The sequence below is a fragment of the Falco rusticolus genome, chromosome Z, assembly GCF_015220075.1.
Source record: "Falco rusticolus isolate bFalRus1 chromosome Z, bFalRus1.pri, whole genome shotgun sequence".
Classification (NCBI taxonomy): domain Eukaryota; kingdom Metazoa; phylum Chordata; class Aves; order Falconiformes; family Falconidae; genus Falco; species Falco rusticolus.
Window position 1 is genome coordinate 2,523,767 of NC_051210.1, and position 20,117 is coordinate 2,543,883.

General features: G+C 37.8%; 1 protein-coding gene across 1 annotated transcript in view; it reads right to left on the reverse strand.

Annotated features, from left to right (window-relative positions):
- Positions 1-2,569: 2,569 nt before the first annotated feature.
- EDIL3 (EGF like repeats and discoidin domains 3) overlaps positions 2,570-20,117 on the reverse strand; it is a 267,679-nt gene continuing 250,131 nt past the window's right edge. The window contains exons 12-13 of the mRNA XM_037373731.1: positions 16,860-17,015; positions 2,570-6,481 (exon numbers count right to left, since the gene is read on the reverse strand). Of these exons, the coding sequence (XP_037229628.1) occupies positions 6,332-6,481; positions 16,860-17,015 (306 nt within the window). The 3' untranslated portion in view covers positions 2,570-6,331. The remainder of the gene's footprint in view (positions 6,482-16,859; positions 17,016-20,117) is intronic.

Below are 20,117 nucleotides of genomic sequence, written 5' to 3' on the forward strand. Positions count from 1 at the left end.
GTAGACAATAAGCAGAGCAAAAGTGAGAAGGTTTGTGGTTGAAATAAAAACAGTTTAATGAGCGAAGGAAAGAGGGGGACACCCCCAAGCCCCACAGAGCCACCACGTGATGGGAAGGCAGTCAGTCACCGCTCCGCACAAGCAGACCAATGCCCAGCCAGCCTCTGAGCAGTGGCTTCCTTCCCCTAAAATCCCTTCCCATCAGTGAAGACAGGTAAATCCATCCCAGCCAGGCCTAGTAGAAAAGTCCATAGTATATCGGTCCACAGCATCTACATCATACTTTATTTTCTGACATTTTCATAAGAACGTGCTGTATCAGTTTTTAAGGGGCCTTTGATCCTGCTTCAGTGGATCTCATATATATATTTTATGCCCAACAGTGTGTGTACTTAATTGTATTTATTGTGGTCAAGGCAATACAATACATTTCTCTACAGCTCCTACTGACCTCTTGCAGCATCCCAGAAATCCAATATATTTCAAGATGTTCACTTAGATTGCTTTTGATTTTCCGGTCTGATGCAAATGTTTAGTGACCTTTCCTACCATCTTTTGAGGGCTGATATCCTTCATCTCGTCATGTGGCCGTCAGAAATGTGCCTATTGACCTATCATCTGATGTGCAGCCTCAGATAACCACAATGCATAAGCTTGTAAACCAGCGAGAAAGCAGCATCAGAAATGTTATTATGATGAGCAGACTGTGCTGTGACCATTCCCTCCATTTGCTGTGCCTCACCTGTATTTTGCGAGGTTATTCATGCTCCCCATGCATTCCCACACATGTGGAGCCTACTTCTGAATTAATATATATACTATCTCAAAACACAACTGGTATTGTTACTAACAAATACTTTGTAAAATATATTTTGCTGCACTCTTAGCAAGCTAAATTGTGAGGCCAAGACACATTTCCATGTTCTTATGTTTAGAGGCATTTAAATATATATATATATATATATACAGCTCCCCAAATGCTGATACTGATCTGTATCATTGGATAAATTTGTGATAAATGCAGTTATAAAGCTTATACAAGACTTATACAAGTCTGCCTTTTATGTTTTAATCCAAAGCAGTCTTTTAAATTTAAAACCATCCTAAAGTATATTTAACTATTAAGAAAATAATGCACATTTAAAAAAAGAAAATGTATTTTTATTGGTACAATTTTCTTCTATTTTGTCCTGATTTATTTTGCAAGGCTTATTGATCACAGGTCACTTAGTGACCTTAGATTAACCTCCTGTTATTTGAATCTAAGCAAGTGTCGTTGTATGTACCACAGAAATATCAGAGACTACTTATTTCATAATGATGTAGAGTGTTGATAGTCATGTTAATCCCTTGAGCTCATTACCAACAGGTATGGGAGGTTGGACAGTGATAAATACTTGCTATTCTGAACAAAATTACTCATTACTTTCTCTCATTGTCTTTATTAGAATTCCTGAGGATCTAAATTATGAAGAATGAGAGGAAAAATCTCTTTTCATTCCTTCAGGAACTGGCCCTTTGTTTCATGAAAGAGTTTCAATTTATAATTAAAAACCCAGAAAGATTCGAGATGCGTATTTTCAGAAGTCTATGACTGAAGTGCTAATACTCAGCCATTATTCACCAAAAGGAATCCTCTTGTTGTGTGCACCATTATATTTTCATTTTTATAACTGGTAGAGATATGTAATCAGGAAAAGCTGCACGATCTATTCTGTGACTTTTCTGTTGGAAGACAATACACCATTAGTGTTCAGACTGCACATTTGGCAGACAAGGTACCTGTCATCAGTGCATACTCAGGGATGGTTTTTATCTCTAAAAGACAATTTTTGGTGAAAGAACAGAAGCTGAAATGGATACGAAGCAAAAGCATGTATATCTATGGGCTTATTCTGGATCAGTAAGGAGTAAACCACTGAAGCTCCATCTCTCATAAGTACGCAAAGCTTTAAAATTTTCTAAAAATCTCATTGTTTAAAACCTTTTCTGTGTGCTACCTTAACCTCTAGGCTTCTTTAGAAATCGAAATGATACATGAAACTAAAATAAGACATTTCGGGGAGCAGGCTGTACAGCAAATAAAGTGAAGAGAGGGGGAGGGCATGAGCAAGCACTGGCTCTGCTTTGGCATCTCCACGAGAAGCCTCATAGCAGGTCTGCGCTGGAGCTGGTGCTTACCTTTTCAGAAATCAATTTCCCTGTGTAGGAGTGGAGAAGAGAGGATAAGGATTGATAAAAATAACCCCAGAAATCTGACTTAAAGAAAATGAAATTGGCAGTTTACATTTCTGGTGCTCATTCAGAGAGCAATAGTAAGAAATAGAAAAATATTTTTAGACTTGTTCAAACCTTTGCTTTTTTATCTGAAGGAACAAAGGGAACACATTGAAGGGAGCACAGCACCACAGTTGATTTTGCCAGAAACAAACTCACCTACCACAAAGACCCTGCGAATGCATCCAGGAAAATGCCGCATCATATCTCTGCTCCGTGTTTGCTGTCAGTGAGGCTGAGATAAGTTATATCTCCTTCCAGGTGTTGGGATATAAGTGCTTCATAAGTGACCTCATTTTTCAAAAGTTTTATTGTTAATTTTGAAGACTAGACAAGGTCATACTGGTTTTACATCGTTCTACATGATTTAAGTATATACAAAACCATTTGAATATTACACAGCTTGAAAGGTTGCAAAGGTCATTTTGTCCAAGATACTTCTGTACTTACTGACACATCAGAAGCCAGCACTGAATATTATAGTTCATATTTGTTGTATAGCAAAGATACACTCATTTAGTATCCTTAGTCTTCAAAACAGACACTAATTTGTATGCAGCCATTCCAAAAGAGAAAGTCAACCTCAAGACCAGAGCCAGTTAACGTGATAAGCCCTTAACAGAACACAATTAAAACCGAGCCTCGTGCCAGTGCTGTATTTCCTAGGCTATAAACGCAGCACATTACAGAGCTACAGAAAGGTGAAGTGTGCCTACAAACTTAACTGGTTCAGGGTGAAATTTAATTAGGAGAACATTTCCAGTCTTGTTCAATGCCATTGTTGCAATTAATACTGAAGTCGAGGTTCACCTCAGGGTGTTTCTCCATCCCCTCTTAAAGGGGCATACCCCGTCCCGCACTTATGCCTGGTTTTGGGGTGCTGGTTGCTTTCACAGGGAGAGTACAGTTGTGTCAATTTATAACTCGTCCCGTATGTCAATGGTGTTCACCAAGACAAGAAAATCCAATCAAAGGAAAAAAGTTTAATTCCAGACCATAATCTGATTCTCATCTGTTTTGTTAAATCTGAAGTATTCCGCAGAGATCAAGAGTTAATTCAGATTTTTACTGCTGGTACTGGGAGCAGAATTTGGTACTATGGCTGCACAACACCATTTAAAGAAAGCTTCTTGGTAGCTAAGGAATAATTTACTTAGGAAAAGCCTCAGTATTTTTGCTGAAATTCTAAGGGCATCAAATATATGATTCTTTTATACATTATCACAGAGTGATATCACGATGTATGGAGCTTTCTGTGCAGGTTTTGAAGACCGCTGGTGGATGAAAGCTGATACAGGACATAAGGATGAAAATACTTAATTCGAAATTAATGCAAAATAAAATTACTATTTTAGGTCTCATGACAACACAATTTTTGTATGCAGATGAATGGATAACAATTACATTAATAAATCAAGAAAGATTAATTCAAAACCAATACTGAAGCTGCAAAAGATGAAAAGCATGAAAAAATCACTTAAGAACACAGAACATTTCAAAAGAACATTAAATCAAGCTGTTACACTAAGCAGCCTAATTTTCTGAAATGGCCTTCCATTTTTTTGCATACAGTTGACTAGTGAAATAGCTGCATGCTGTTGTTCATATCATTAATTAAATGTAGGGTCAATAGCTCTCCCACAACAGGAAAATGGTTTTGGAGCTTTTTTAAATACTGTGTGTGCCCTAAAGATATATTACTTTTTAAAATATATTTTTTTAATTATCATTTTTTAGAGCCTAAAGTGCAAAACATGGGCAGTAGGTAATTTAGGAATACACTTGTCCTCCATTATTCAGAATTTTTTTACTCTTTAGAAGTTCCATCATGATTGACTTTCTCTTTAAAATTGCTCACTATGCTTGAAGACCACTCCATATATACATCATTAAGGAATGCTGTTAACACAGTTACAGACAAGACAGTAACAGTCTAGTGGCTTTTGTTATGCAGCACAAAGTAAAAAATAAAGAACTAACTTAGCAGTGTTGCACAGGACCTCAACATTTCTTACACATACTTTTACCTTTACAAGACTCTTCTTTAGAAGTCTTTACATGTCTAAGCCTTATAAAATAAATACTTGTATAAATACAGTTTAAGGATTAAGTCATTTTATAGAGGCAGGGTGTTCTGTTTGTTAAAACGTGACAGTTTAAGTGACGCTATCAGAAAACCGCCACCAATATATCCCCAATTCTTGTATGTAAAATTCCTGGCTGCTATTCTAGAGTCTTTCACAGTTCAATGGATAATATATTTTGTCTGTGGTGGAGAATGTGTGATTAAATGCAGGTTTTTGAAATCCAAACGATTTTGTTTCCAAAGTAAACTTCGCCCTTTGCAGACTGTGGGCCAACTAGCCGTTCGCCTGGGAAGCAGCACCCAGGTTCATACTTGTTTTGGTGAGAATGTAACAATGACAAAAAATAAGTTCAGTGAGGTTTGGTACAACATGCAGCTGTCTCTCTCTGTATGTATCTTTCTATGTGCCCCACCTCCCCCCATCAGCATGTTATGAAATTAAAAGGGTGGCAGTAATCCCAAATGCTGTCATTTCAGGTAACAGACAAAACATCCTCTTGCTCCTTGTCCCAGGATTTTTTTAGATTTATGTGCAGTCATACAGCACTTTATTCCAAGGAAACTTGGAGTGCTTTACAAAGGTTGGTATCGTTATCTGTATTATCATGGGAAACTGAGGCAAGGGGGAGAATGTCCCTCCTACTGCTCCACTTTTCCTCCTAAAACCTACTTTTTAATCTGGGGTCCACACTGGCTGTCATGTTGTTAAAATATAATGTATATGAACCATTCCTGGAGATGAGCTATGATAAAACCCAGCCTCCTCGTGACTCACGGGTGCATGTCTGAGAAGATGCGGTTGGGAATGGAGGGTGCCAAGGGCCCAGCTTTGGTGAACTCCTACCACACCTCCTGGCTTCATGCCTGGGAGGAAGGCTGCGATGGCCACCATAAGAAGAGCCCACCAAGCGAGTTTCCTGGCAGTAAGGGAGTCATTCCTCCTGTGTGTCTTTTAGCACCCGATTCCTTTGCCTCACATTTACCTCCTCACAGAAATTAAGGAGGTATCTGAAAGAAGTAATTGGGCAGGCAGCTCCATCTAGGGTTGTGTGCTCACCCCTGGGCAAGTCACAAAATGGGCTCGGGATTTCTGATGCGCTGTGTGCCTTGAACTATGTGGGTGCTTAAGATGAGATACCACAAGTACCCTGGTGTCTCATCTCAACCTCCTTGAAAAAGCGCATCTCAAGCAGAATTAATAAACTTTGGCAAATTAATTAACTTCATAATATACTGATAGCAGGTTTCATTCCATATGCAAACAGGTCACCTCTTTCAAGGAAAATAACATTGTGGTGATGCTAAACAGAAAAGATGGAGGTCATGTCTATAGCATGCAAAATAGAGAAGGAAAATGGGGCTACTTAGGAGAACCCTTTAGGTGCGTGGACTCTGCTGTTTAGATGAAAGTGATGAAAGGTAGCTTGTAACATCAAAGGTACTGTGTTTTACAGTACCACGGAGTATCTTCCAAAATATATGTCATAAATACTGACAGTGTTTGATAGGCACAATTACTATAATGCAGTCATCCCCAAGTAAACTTATTGCTAAAAGCTGCAGTATCACTTTTTGCAAGTAAGATGACAGTATGATTTATGGAGAACTTGTCAGCCCAGTGTTTCTAAAGCTGCAAATGAGCTTTGTCATGCGATTTCTCTTCCCTTGTAAAAAGGATGCTGCTGTTTTTCCCTAACACGTTTCAACTAGTGTGAACAACTCAAAGGAAAACTAGAAAGATAATTCCACAGCAGAAGGGACAACACTAACAGATTTGAAGGACAAAATCGGATTGGATCATTGAAAGGGCAGGCTTAGACCTCCTTGCGAAAGACAGTTAGCGGCCTACCATAAAATGAGCACTTGTTCGTGAAAAACCCACTCAGCATCCTACAGGCTTTGCACAGTTTCTTCTATGGAGGGACTTTTAGCTACACCAAGAGCGGCGATGCGTGACGGAGGTCTGCCTCAGTCCTCCACCGTGCAGCCCAGCAGCTCTGACCGCAGGGTGATCCTGCCGTACCATGACCACGGGAGGATGCGGATGTGCCGGGCGTGGATCGGAGGGTCGATGACGTTCTTACGGTGTGTGTCATTGTCAAAATTTCCCTGGAACACCTGAAGGGTGAGTAACAAGAAGATTTAAGGTGGTGTGGCTTAAGGAACAGCTGTGGTACACTCCTGATGTCCCCCGGCATCTCCCTATGCTGAATTTTGAGCACCTGGGCACCTGACTGATACTGCAAAGAGCACCCGCCCTTGCTGAGACCTTGGGATTTCATCGCATGCCAGGGACCTTGGAGCTGGTATAGGCACGGCGTGCTCAGCCCTGGTGCAGATCTAGCCTTCGATTCTGCTGTTCTGCCAATACCCAGGGCCCAGCTCCAAAAGTTACATAAGAATCATTAACATTTAAAAAATTAAATGCCTTTTACTTGGCATTTTCATCATGTCAAATTAGTCCCAGGAGATCCTGTTATTGTTTCCAACAAAATACCATTAATAATTAAAGTTAAGAAGAATTTTTATTGTATCACTTATGAATGCAGCTTGGATGCAACTGTGTAAACCCCTGTAAAGTTGCTGATTATCAAGGAAGCTATCTTCTGTCAAACAAAAGTCAGCATACGAATTATGGGCATCAGTCTGTGACCAAATTAAAAATTCTTGCACAGTATATTGCATATTACAGTACTATTTCCACTAGTATGGGTTAACAAATACATAAGTGAGTTCCCAAACATCTGTCTGTGTTAAACCAATGCTGGATTTTTCCCCTGGCAGCCACCACTTAAATTCAAAGGCCACAGCACCACTTTTGGCAAAGTGATTGGATTATTCCCTTGGGATATTTTCAGGTTTTATGGGAAATGCTCATTCTCTTCAAATGTCAACCAATCAACTTTTCATTTATAAAAACTGAATTTGATGGCTTTTTGACTTGAAATGAATGAGTTTCATTTGCATCATGCAGAGAAGAAATACCGACCTGCTGAAGAAGTGCTTGTATGACTGAATTAGTGTGGAAAGACAAGTTTCCCAGAAGTTCCTAGGTAAAATGTCAGAGGTTGAACTGAGAAGAGGCTGATCTACTATTTTAGCCCTTAAGCTGCTTCTTCCATGACATGTTTACAAAGCACTGTATGAAAATCTGCACTTTTGGGTCTCTGTGCTGCACCTTTTTGTTGAATTTTGAAAGCTTCTCTCGAGTGCTATCAATTTGGCATCTTGAACAAAACATGCATCCTCCACAAGTGATGGCCTTTCACAAGTGATGAATTTCCCTTCATGTCTGATATCACACTAACAAAGAGATGGGAGCATTAAAGCACCTAGAAGTTAAGATAGATAAAATTGCAGACAGACTGACCACAGAAATATTAGTGTTGTGAGTCTAAGGAAAGAAATGTATTTACCACAGGAGTAATTTTTTGTTGCATAGTGTTGATTAAAACAGCTGGAGCTTGGGCTAACAAGGTTGCACCTGAATTTGAGTTTCCTTTGTGGCAATACAGCATACAATAAAAGGCAGTAAGCTCGTGAGTAAAACTACGAATTGGCACCCCCTAACGTAAAATATGTAGCTAGGAAAGCTTAAAAGTAATTTTTTTTTCAAATTGATTTCTTGCACATGTATGTTACATATCTGTTGATATTTTTTACCAAGCCAGATGATAAACAGTGCAGAACTGCAGACAATTCTTGCTGCAGAACTACTGGAAAATTCTCTTACTTTCTATTTTATTTTCGCTACAGAATACGTATTTTGAAGGTAACATTTAAATGAAGGCATAGAACAATAAACGTTGTTTGCCAGAACTCTTCTATGGCACACGTGTAGCTACGCAAAATAAATAATGTGATGCAAACCAAGCAACAAATACAGCTGAAGAAGGTGGGATTATGTCATTTGCTTAGAGCAGGAAAGCAAGAATTAAATTTTCCTTCTCATACATAATTTTATTAGCATTTGAGGTCAAACTAATCACTTTCAGAGGCTGATTTATGCAAATCTTGAATTCACCTTCCCTCAAAATTCAAGTTCCGGTTTCAAGAAATTAACTCAACTTGGTAGATCAGGAAAAGGATTTCAGGGAAATAAGTTTACCACAAAGTAAGGGAAGCTTTGTCAGCATCCACAAATGTGACCTGCATAAAACATTCTAAGTGCAAATTTACTGGATTTTTTTTTTTTTTTGCCCAGTGGAACCATGGCAAATTCCTTATGGGAAAAAAAGTATTCTTTGTCACTCTTCATTTTACTTCAGCCTAAGTTCACTAAGTGACACTAATGGAGTCAAGAAACTTGGAATGAGCAGGGAAGACAAAGGACAAAAACTGTAAATCCAACTTACCAGTACAAAAAAAGCTACTTCTGTAGCCAAAGGTAGTTTTTCTTTAATTACCTTTTGCTTTAGGCCAGTCAATACAAAATGAACCACCTAAGGAATTAAAAGGTCTTGGAAGAGCCGGTACCCTCATACCATAAATGATTACTCCTCACATTTGTTTCTGAGAAGGTTGTTACAGTCTACAAAGCCTCTGAAGACTGTAACTATTTATTAGCATTCAAGAAGCTGATGTTGGAGTTACAATACATAGCTCTAAAATTTTTCAGGTGAAAAAAATGCCCAGTGATGGTAAAACAGAAGCTGATTAGTGGTTAAGGAGTAAAGAGCAGAGTGTAAGTTATTAAAGTGTCAGTGCATAAAGCTGGTGCATATTTTGATTTTGAATTCTGGGTGGGTGCAGGTCTGGTCCTGCCTTATCTCAAACAGCAAATGTACAGAGTGAAGCAGCAAGATGGCCACAAGCACAGAATAATGTCCTTTTGCAAATTATTAAACAGACTAGGTCTCTTCAGCCTAAAAGAAGATATGATAGATGCCTATAAAATCAGGTGTGGCATGGACATAATCAATAGCAGACTATATTGCACCATCCTCTTACCAGGGACACTAGGGGACAAGGAAAGATACCAGGTTATTCTGAGCCACCTCAAGGTCATGATTCCCCAGACAACATGCCATTAAACTGTGGCACAGTTTCCACAGCCTTTAACTACTGTTAACGGACAAGTAAATTGCTAGGGGCAAAATCAGCAGGGGCTATTAAAGATACAGACAGAAGGAAGCTGAAGGCTGGGGAAGTACACTGGGGAAGAATAACAGCCCTATGTTTTTTAATTCTTTAGTCATCTACCGCAGGATGCTCCCTGCCTCTGACAGAGCTTCAGCCTCCCCCAGCCCAGTGGCTCCCACAGCGCAGGGCGCCTCTGCGGGTAACGGTGAACCAAATTTTCAAAAAACCCCAAATTGACAACCCTGTTGTAGAATGTTAAAGATTTTACAGTGGGTATATCTAGTTATGTCAGCCTGCATACTTAAAAGGTGTATCTTGCTAAAACATTTACCCAGCAGCTTCAGCAAGTTTACACATACACACCCCCCCACACACATATGTGTAGCTCCTCTAGTCTCTTACAGCTGCTATTAAAATAAAAAAGTAGAAAATGCATGCTGTTGGTACTTTTTAAAGTATGATAACTTATTTCATGATCAGTTTGTGCAAAAAAGGATGAAAACCTGGAAAATGTTTACTGAAATTCCTTGCCAAAAGGATTTCTGAAGTATAAACAAGCCTTGTTTATAATTGTGTCCAACAAGCAATTTGGATGTCTTGCCTTCAAACATTCACTGAGAATTTTTAATATAACTAAGTGGTTTATGGCTCAAGCAGCAAATCCGAATAATGACAACATAAATTGATTCAAATTTTAAGAAGAAAACTATATATGTTTTATGACAGAATTATTTAGAAGAAATATCTGAAGAACAGCAGCTTGGGAAAAGTGGAATTTATTACAACTGATGTTTGCTTTGCTCCAAACATGGAGCTGGACCAGGTTTTATGGCACATCCACAGGACTCATTAATTGGTGGCTGCAGTGGGTAAGATTGTTTGTGGTGCTGTCTCAATGGATGTGCACGGAGCGTGAAAACCCAGGGAGTCTGATTCTGCACAGAGAATCTTTCTGGATCTCCTGTCTCGCAGAAACTTAAATTACATGAAAAGTCTGCATCAGCCATAGCATTATTGGTTCCTGCTATTTATAATAACGGATGAGATTTGAGACTTTTTAATAATGAAGCCTCAGATGGTGAAGTCACTACGTTGGCTGCTGTACCTTAACCGTATTTTTTATTCTGAGAAGAATATTTTAAGCACATTATTTCATCAAACCTGTTCATATTAAAGGACTATTTTTAAAGAGTAGCTAGACGTGGGTTCTGTATGGAGTTTGCTTCCGTGCAAAACATCTCAGTGTTTGGACAAATAAAGGGAGCACTGTTCATTTAAAATCTAAAAAGAAGCTGCATGAAGAGTAATTATTGATAGTCATACTCCTTTATTCTGGAAACATTTTATTTCCTCATTACTATTCACTGAAGAAGACTTGCTTAAACAAAAGAGGGAATTTGCAGACTTGAACAGCCCATTTACTTGCTTTGAAATTTTTTGCTCTTGGTGTAGAAACCTTTTCACCATGAAGAGTTACAAGTGAAAACCAGTAGGTAAAAGGTGGTGAAGGGTGTCTTGATTTCTCACCAGAAGCAGAGCTACTGTTTACAGGCATACTCCACTCCTCGGAAGATACTTTCCACTCTAAAAGACTGGGGAGGTTTGTTTTTTTTTTAATAAACATATGTAAACACATGTACCTGTGTGTGTGTGCACGCACATGTGTTTCTGGAGTGATTAAGTGGAAAAAAAAGACATTCTTTCTTTTCAGCCTGCTAAACATAAAGTCTCTGGGTGTAAACTTTCCGCTACCAGTCTTAGCCATCTTCCTTTCTTCTTTACTGAGCACTTCTCCCAGGACTGGCTGAGGAATCAGCAGTTGGTTGGCACGCAACAGATAGCTATGCAAGAGTCCACTGTTTTTTTCTCTCTCCGTGGTACATAAGAATATGTATTACATGACCTTTATTATTTGTTCAAGATACCAGGCAGACAAAACTTTCAAACTTGTGAAACAAACTATCGCATTCTTGCTACTTTTTTCACCTGATCTATCTACTGATGCTACTAAATTGGGAATTTACTCCACTGTACATAGTTCGTAAGTGCTTTATGACAGAAGATTCAAAGCCAAGAAAAAAGAGAAATATTTTAAAGACCAGCCTCCCTCCCAAAATGCTTATAGAAATGCAAGGTAAGGACTGTTAATTTGAGGATGTTGTCTTCCTTCAGCTCTTAGTGTGCTACCAAGGAGAGAGATACGTGTGCTAGAGGTACGACTTAGACTGGGTATAACTAGATTTTCATCTGATACAAATCATGGTAACTCAGCTGGAAGTAATAGAAGTCACTCATAATTTAAACGAGTGCAGAAAAAATATATTTACTGTTAGATTAAAATATTATTTAAAATAATAGTATTAAATAACAATAATGTAAATAATACTAAAAAGAATGTTCTTTAACTGTGCCAAGTATGTGGATTATGTGTAGGAATTGAACCTGTCAATGTAAACCAGGTATTATGATAACGAAACATCATACAGAAAAACCATTAGCAAATCTAGCAGACAGATGTTTCAGCTGACATGATCTAACTTTTAATTTTTAAGTAGGTTCCTGTCTTCTGTTGCTATGGCAATTAACTAGACATGCAAAGCATGTAACTTATAACTCATTCATAATTTTGTGCTCAAATCCAGTGGCCATTTGCATACTGGATATTGTCTGCTGGCAGTTAATTGCACTGCTGATGGCTTAAATAATGACTGATGGTGCTGCAGACTGCTAGGCTACTTTAGGCTACTTTCAAATGTTCTAATCTTATTCTAAACAACAGCCTCTAAAATGTCATTTGATGCTGCAGCTGGCTTTGAGTTATCTACAGCAGGCTGGGCCATTTATAAATCACGTGGAATATGATTTAAAAAAAAAAAAAAAAAGGTCAAATATGGTTTGGATGCCCTTAGCTTTGGAGGCATAGTGAGATACTGACCTCTAGTTGAGAAAAACAACATAGCCATTAGCTCTGGTCCTTTTTAAAAAATATGTATTTGCTTCCTACTTGCCAGCCTGTAATGTAAATTATTTTGCTTCTTGAAGACAACAGGAAAATCTTTCATATTTTCCATATTTCAAACTATTTAAAATTAATGAGAAAGGCCTAATTTTTTAAAGACATGCTTTTTTCCCCCAGTACCTTTTTGTCAGCATTCACAGAATTTCAGCACAGATGTGAACTGAAATGACTGGCTGTTAAAATAGCAGGAGCCAAACAGGAGGTGCAAGAGCCACTGTTCTTGGAACAGCTTTTCCATTTGAAATGGTGCAAAGAACAAAACTGAACACCATATTTTCTTCTGTTTTAAACAACTAATTTCTTGCAAGTTGATCAAAGATACAGGCTGCACACAGCGCGCTTGTGAATAAAAGATACCATTTTTTTTCCTTTGTAAAATAACTTCACAGATGATGAAGAGGCAGAATTGAATAGCTTCAGATATTCACCGAGATCCACTGATACATTAGGACTCATCCTGTAAACTGTTTAACAGTCAGATGTTCAGCACCACACAGGATTAAGCTCTCGGCTCTTACTTCAAAGCATTGTAAAGTCACAATATTCATCTGCAAGTCATTATTACCAGCCTACCAACATCTCCAAAATTTGTGGCTGAGACATTGTTTAGCTTTCCTTTTCCAGAATGTAAAAATGACATATTTTGTTAGGACTTTAAAAGCAGTTATTTCTCTTTTATCCTGTCTTCCTTTCCCTGAAAGTTTTTGGGATCATCATTCTCCTAAATTATCGGATGACTGTACAAGGATCACAGGATGAGTACAGAATGGGTAAATTGTCTGCAAAGGAAATAAGAAATCTATATATTCTATCCTTCATAGAAGAAATCAAGATGTTCAGTTAATATATAGATTGAATGAGGGTAAATAATGAATAATTTATGGTTGCTGTTGTTGACAGTTGCCAGTATCTATCTTTTATCTCCCTTCGGTGTCTCCTGGGGACACAGAAACATTTCATGAAAAGTTTTCACTTCGCTGTGAAAACATGGTTTCTTCTACAGTCATCTCACATTTTGGGCCAAATCTTGTATCTTGACTTAAACTAAGGGAATTGCTGTGGATCCTGTGCAAAGATGTTACTATCAGACAGGACCAATGATGCTATTTCTCTTCTTCTCCCTGTGGATGAGGCACGGCATTGCTTTTTCTTCTGTTGTTTTTTATTTTTTTCACTTGTATTTTTGTTCCACTACACTTGCCAGAGTGCAGCCAGTATTTTTGGTGCTATACACATCCAGTGGACAAATCCTATGAGAGCACACTGCATCAACACACACCTATCTGGAGCAGTGGTGAAGGGTTTGGTGTCAAACTGGAAGGTTTTACTGAGTGATGCTCCATGCTTCTGCCCGAATGCAATTTCTGTATTCTCAGTAATGAAATGGATGATGGAAATAGATTTGCTTGTTAAAAGTGCAGATGTGGCCAAGGCTTTCCCTTTTGAAAGGTGGGATCAAAATTCAAAGTGGTCTTGGCCAACTGGAGAAATACACAGAAGAGCAATGGTGTAATTTTATAAGTAGCAAGCCAAACATTAGGAAGTCATAACCAATGTCACAGGTACATGGAGAATGATGGAGCCATCAGTATGTCTGTGCTAAAGACTGCAACAGTACAAGTTTGGGAAGCCAGACTTCAGGAAGAGCTGGTCCAAGCCGAATGCAGAATGATCTGAGGCTGAGAAAACATACCCTTTAAGGAAAGACTGAAAGAACTGACTTTTTTTCCCCCCCCCAAAGAAGAAACTGAGAAAAAATAGGTTAACATTCCTCAGCTAAAACAAACTATCTGAAAAGATGAAGATAAAATCACGTTTTGTGTGTCCTTTGAGGACAGGGTGGGTGTATTGCAAGGAGGCGGATAAGCAGCTTTTCCACTTCTAAGGATATTTAAACACTGGAGTAGACTGCTTATATTATAGAATTTTAATCACTGGCTGTTTCTAAGAACATATTAAATAATAATCTGCTGGAGAATAGTGCAGGATATGAGCAGTGTGTGAGGTGAAGGATGGGTGAATGTGTTAAGCCTTAGTTCTAACAATGAGCTGTTTGTACTCCTAGGGTGGCTGGAACGGATGTGGGGGTTACTGCATCCCATTTTCTGCTGAGAAGACCTCAGAAGGGATGGGAGGAAAGGAATGTAGTCTCTCCACAGGTCAAAAGGTACATGTCTAGGTCCTGTCTTGAGATCCTTTCCAGTCCTGCCTCCTATGAAGTTTTGCCAAGTTCACTGACTGACAGCTAGAATCTCTGGAACGTCAGACTCTGTCATCAGACTTTTGACTTTTCCAGACTTTTGCCATATGGAAAAAATTAAAAAGTGTAAAGATATTTTCGATTAATGTTTGCGTATCAAAGTCTGAGGACTAGACTCATACCAAGTGATCTTTTTTATTTTGTACAAATATAAATTCAGCAGTTATAACTTCCAACTTCCAGCTACATGTATTTGGTCACATTCTGCTATTATTTATGTGATCATCATAATATGCATCTATTTTATTCTTAGGGATGTTAATCAATATGGGACATGAGATGTTTTAATAAGACAATGATTAATAAGAGTTTTCCATTGCTCCTAATGGAATATGCATATAGCAATTAACAATCCAAGTGATGATGAAAGCAAAAATAATTTAATTTGCCTTGGCAAATGTTATAAATAAGTGTAGACTGGAAGCGTGCTTTAGGTGAGAGTGCATTTTTTTGTAGATTTGCTTGTGACTGTTACTGTGTTTCTCACTGGAGACTTGAATGCATGTTCTTTTTTCCACTAAAATGGATGCAACAGTTTGCTAATAGAAGTTTGGCTTGGAGAAGACATTTCTTCCAAGTAGATCTTTTGCTTCTGTTTTTAAATGCCAGGGGTTTAAAATGGGATGTGTACAAAGTACTGAACTGGCTGTCATTTATATTGAATGCGCTTATGGTACATCTACAAAAGGTGAGTTGCTTGTTTCCAGTTTTTATCTGACAACCAATTATACCAGACACGTCCGTAATCATTGCTGTCAGGACCTTCTCAGCTGGACGACTAAACCAACTGATTTTGTTTTCTCAATCTAAAATCGTTTAGAATTTTATGGGGAAAAATCTCAGTGCAGGATAAAGCTACAGTGAACTGCCGTTTGGCTTTTAAGAGTGGGCCTTTACAGAGTCGTATTTGGATAATAATCTTAGAAACATGTCTATGCAGACACACACACAATTATGTACCTACTTAATCCAGAAATTTAGGACACCTTCCCCTAACAGACGGGTGTATGTACCTTTGATTGATCATTTTAAATCAGTAAAATTTAAGAGATTAAGTTATCTAACCCCTCATCAATAGATCTACCTGTACTCATACAACACATATCAATACATATCAAAAGCTTTCTCATTACCTCAGAAAATTGAATTTAAATGCCCATATGAAGGGTAATAATTTTTTAGTGAAGAGTTTTTGTTTATTTTAAGAAAACAAAGTACAAGTGGGAACATTTTTCACCCCGAATACAGATGTTAAAACCATCAGATTCAAGATATACATTATCAGATATATCAACCATCTGGTATTTTTATTAATGCACCTTTTGTTTCAATCAATCAGAATTAATCCCACTAAGATATTTAATAAATAATTCACATTTTGTCAACTTGTTTAACATTTCCCTTAAGCAATGCATATGCTGTAATCTCTTTCTTAACAGATTATATTATGGATAGCAGTGTTATACAGTTTAAAGGAAAGGTATGATGAATAATATCCTAAATAACAAGACGAAAGTTAAATGCTTCCAGGTAAATCAATTAGAAATCTATACTTTCTCTATGCCTCTCATTAAATATTTGCAAAGGAAGTTGTGAAAATTTTTATATTTTGTATTCATTTAATAGTGTAATAAAAAATAATCTTTCCATCGGGTATTTGAAATCTTAGTGATTAATTTCCAGGAAAAAAAGTATCAATCCAAAATGGCTAGGTAATGAGGTACACTGAAGATGTGCTTTGCAGAAAATTACAGAAAATAATGCATACTTACCAAAATATGCACCAAGACACTGTTTTTGAATATTCAAATAAACCACTATTTATATACCTTCTTCTCTAGAGTTAAAGGAAGAAATAATTCCAATAAATGGAGAACTGTAAAGTTTTATGTCCCATATTTAATAGCAGTAAATCAGGTGCATTGCATGATAGGTATGATATTACTGCACTGTGAATGTCATTGTGTTATATGACTCTTTTTTATTCACTTTGACTTTTATCTGTGGGTTGCCATGCATATGGAACCCTATAAAGCAGGCAGCATGCAATAATCTAGAGGCTTCCAGCACTGGAGTTACTGCAGACGTATTCCTCTGCAAATGTAACCAAAACATTAATTTTCTCTGTGCTTTACCTTATCCTTCTTTTGTTTCTCATCTTGGTATATGATCCAGTGTACCCCATCATTACTGTAAGCAAGCTTGTAGGACCCCACAAATTGGACGTGACCAAAATCTTTAGCTCCTTGGGTAATTATGCCGGTGATTTTCGTAGGGACAAGCAGGTCAACCTAAACAACAAAAAAACCACAACAAACCAAACCAACAAACAGATATAAAACAGAACACAGAAGAACATAATCAGAACTGACTTCACACCACACAAAAGCAAAATAGTACAGCACTATTGTTCACACAGTTGTTCACAAGACAGTTCTCAGGTGCAGGCAGGGAACCCCAGGGCTGTTAAGAAGCCCCTTAGTGAACGGCGAGAGAGGACCCTGTCCAAGAGGTGGCTTTGCACTGCTTTGCACCGCTTTGCAACTGTGCCCACTGCATGCCGACATCATGGACAGTAACTTTCATTCTCCAAGCTCCAAGTCAGTTTCCTTCGGTTTTCTGTAGGTTACTTACTGCTTACACCACCTAAGGGCACAATGGGGCTAATCTCGTACCATTTTCCACTGCGCTAGGTGCCATACATGGTCCCAACAAAACAGCAGTCTCCATGGCAAATAATGTGTAGCCAAAAACTGTTCCCATGTGCTCCTCATAATCAGAATCCACTATGCTAGAGGCTGGTTTCCTAAACACCTTTCCCTTTAATTTGCAGTAGCAGAGTCCATGCTTTACTAAGACTTTTAAAACATTTGCTAACACACTTATTTCCCCGCTGAAGTCGTCTTCTCTCTTTAAGCCTTTGTTTCTTTTTCTACCTCTAAAGCTCTGAGTGTTTCATTCCTTCGATTTTTTTGAGTTCTTTAGTTTATAATCTTAGCACAAGAGTTTTAAAAATTCAAGGCAGGAATCTTAATGCCTAATAAAAACCTGAGCTTTCGAGTGGCTTTCACATGGGTCAGTACATCTGTGATCAGTTCTTTTGAACCAGAACCCAACAGTGAATAGAAGAGATTCGGGCCAGATGCCTTGGATTAAAATGATCAAGGAACTGAATACAATAACAGAAGTAAATTGACCTAATAATGTATTTTTAGAGGAAGAATGGGGGAGTTGAATTCCCTATCAAAATTGACATTTTCTTGAAATGTGAAGGTAAAACTGAGGCTCCATTCTTTGTCTTCCAGCAATGCTGCAAGACAGTAAAAAAAGAATAAAGGTAGATTTATTTCAAAGAATAAATGGCTGTGAAGCAGTCAGCATTTTTAATATTGTCCGTTAAATCAGGCAAGAGAGACTAATAGTAAAAATATTACAGTTAAAATGAGAGGAATGCTGAACTTCATGAGAAGATGAGTGAAATGTTTTTACAGCAAAACATTAAAAAGAGAAGATGAAAAAATAAAGAAACTCTGGCTGATCAAATACTGACGATGCAGTCTTGTGATTTTGGGAAGCAAAGTCCCCCTGAGCAAACCAGATTTTGACTGGAATGTGGTGCACAACAGAAGAACAGATGTGATACAAAGCATAAGAAATTAATCATGAGAAGAGAAGGAAAAATAAACAAGCAGAAGTCAGCTAGTCCAAGACAATGCCTTTGAAAGATGGACACTATAGCTTGGAATCTATAAAGAAGAAAGCACAGAAAGGTGTAAGGCTACACTTATAAGAAAAAAAAAAAAGACTCTTTAGAGCAATCAGATAAGACTGGAGACTCCTGCCTCAACATTTGAAGACAGGTAGCAAACAATGAGTAGCAAATCCTTTTAAGGAGTAACTTAAAAGCTTCAATACTGAGGTACTATGACAATTAAGTAGAAAATGTAATTTTCTGCAGATGGTCCGAAGAGTTTTGGTTCTACCAGAATGAACTAATTTATTGCCATCTGATAGCAGCAATGTTGCTCAGAGGAGCACCCCAGAATATGAGGGAAGTATCCTTGAGAGGCAAAATATTTTTTGTTTTCTCTTTGGCCAGTGGAGAGAGGGACTCTATCAATGATCACTCAGAGCAGGAGTCTGCTTTGGATGTTCTTGTGGGCTGCTTGAAGGGACTCCTTTCTTCTGTAAGGAGGGCAGGGGGGCTTGCTTCCGTAGCCTAAGTGGGCCTCTGGGAAATAAGCACTGATAATTAGTACAAGTCTTTCATGAATTAATAAACACCGGGTCTCCAGACCTTGCCTCCAAATATTTTGGAATCTAAATGAATAGTGTGTTTTTCAGAAAGGCTGATCTGGTAAGGAATCACTAATTGGTCCACACTTTGAGGCAGCATTTGAACTAAATATTCAGAGTCAACTTCAGATACTTTTTATAAATAATTTTGGAATTAGCATTTTACAAGTGTAACCTCTTTTTAGAGAGAACGCTTCTACAAAAAGTCAATGTGTTTCCTGTTAACTTGAAAAAAAAAAATGCCTCCATAAAATCAGTTGTTTATTTTTAAAACGCTGAAAGTAATCTAGAAGGATTTCACAAATATTTAACATGGCCATGCCACTCAGGGTATTTCTCATTGAAATTCAGAACAGGGAGAAAAAATTCTCATTAAGATTCAGGGGATTTCAAAGGTAAAATCACAATAAATCTTTATTATCACATAGATCCAGTGTTAATAAAAATGTCCCAGTAACAATTGTTTTGTGCTTATAGGACATAATCCAGTGGCCTTGTACTCTTGTTCAGAAAAATGATGTGGGAAGCTGAAAGGTAATTTGGCATGTGTTCAGTCTCTTTCTGAAAGACTTACATAGCACTATGTAGAATATATGTGTGTGTATTATATTAAAAAAATAAAAAAGTAATGAACAGACACAATCTGTTCTAGGTTTTGACAATACAAACAATACATATTGCTGGAGATGGAGGAAAAAATAAAAGGACATAGCACCAGCATCTCCTTCTCATAATTTAGTATCTTATGTACTTATTTATTCATAAGCTGATAAGAACCCTTCAGGCAATAAAGAGTGCTATCAACCTAGCATTAAAGAAATATAGGTTTTACTCTGTTGTTTTCTTACCTTCTACAAAGGGTTAACACCCTCACTTTTCATTCTTCTTATTGGAAGTATTTACAGCAGAAAGGTGAGAAGAATTTACACCAATTTCTAGGCAAAACATCTGCATGAAAATAGCCTAAACAAAGTCATAACTTCCCATCAGGACACAGAACACATTTATGCAGTTAGTGTGGATTGCAAGTAACAGGCAATCAAATAAATTACCAGGGAGAGTAGCTGAATTAACACACAACCACTATGTACTCTTCA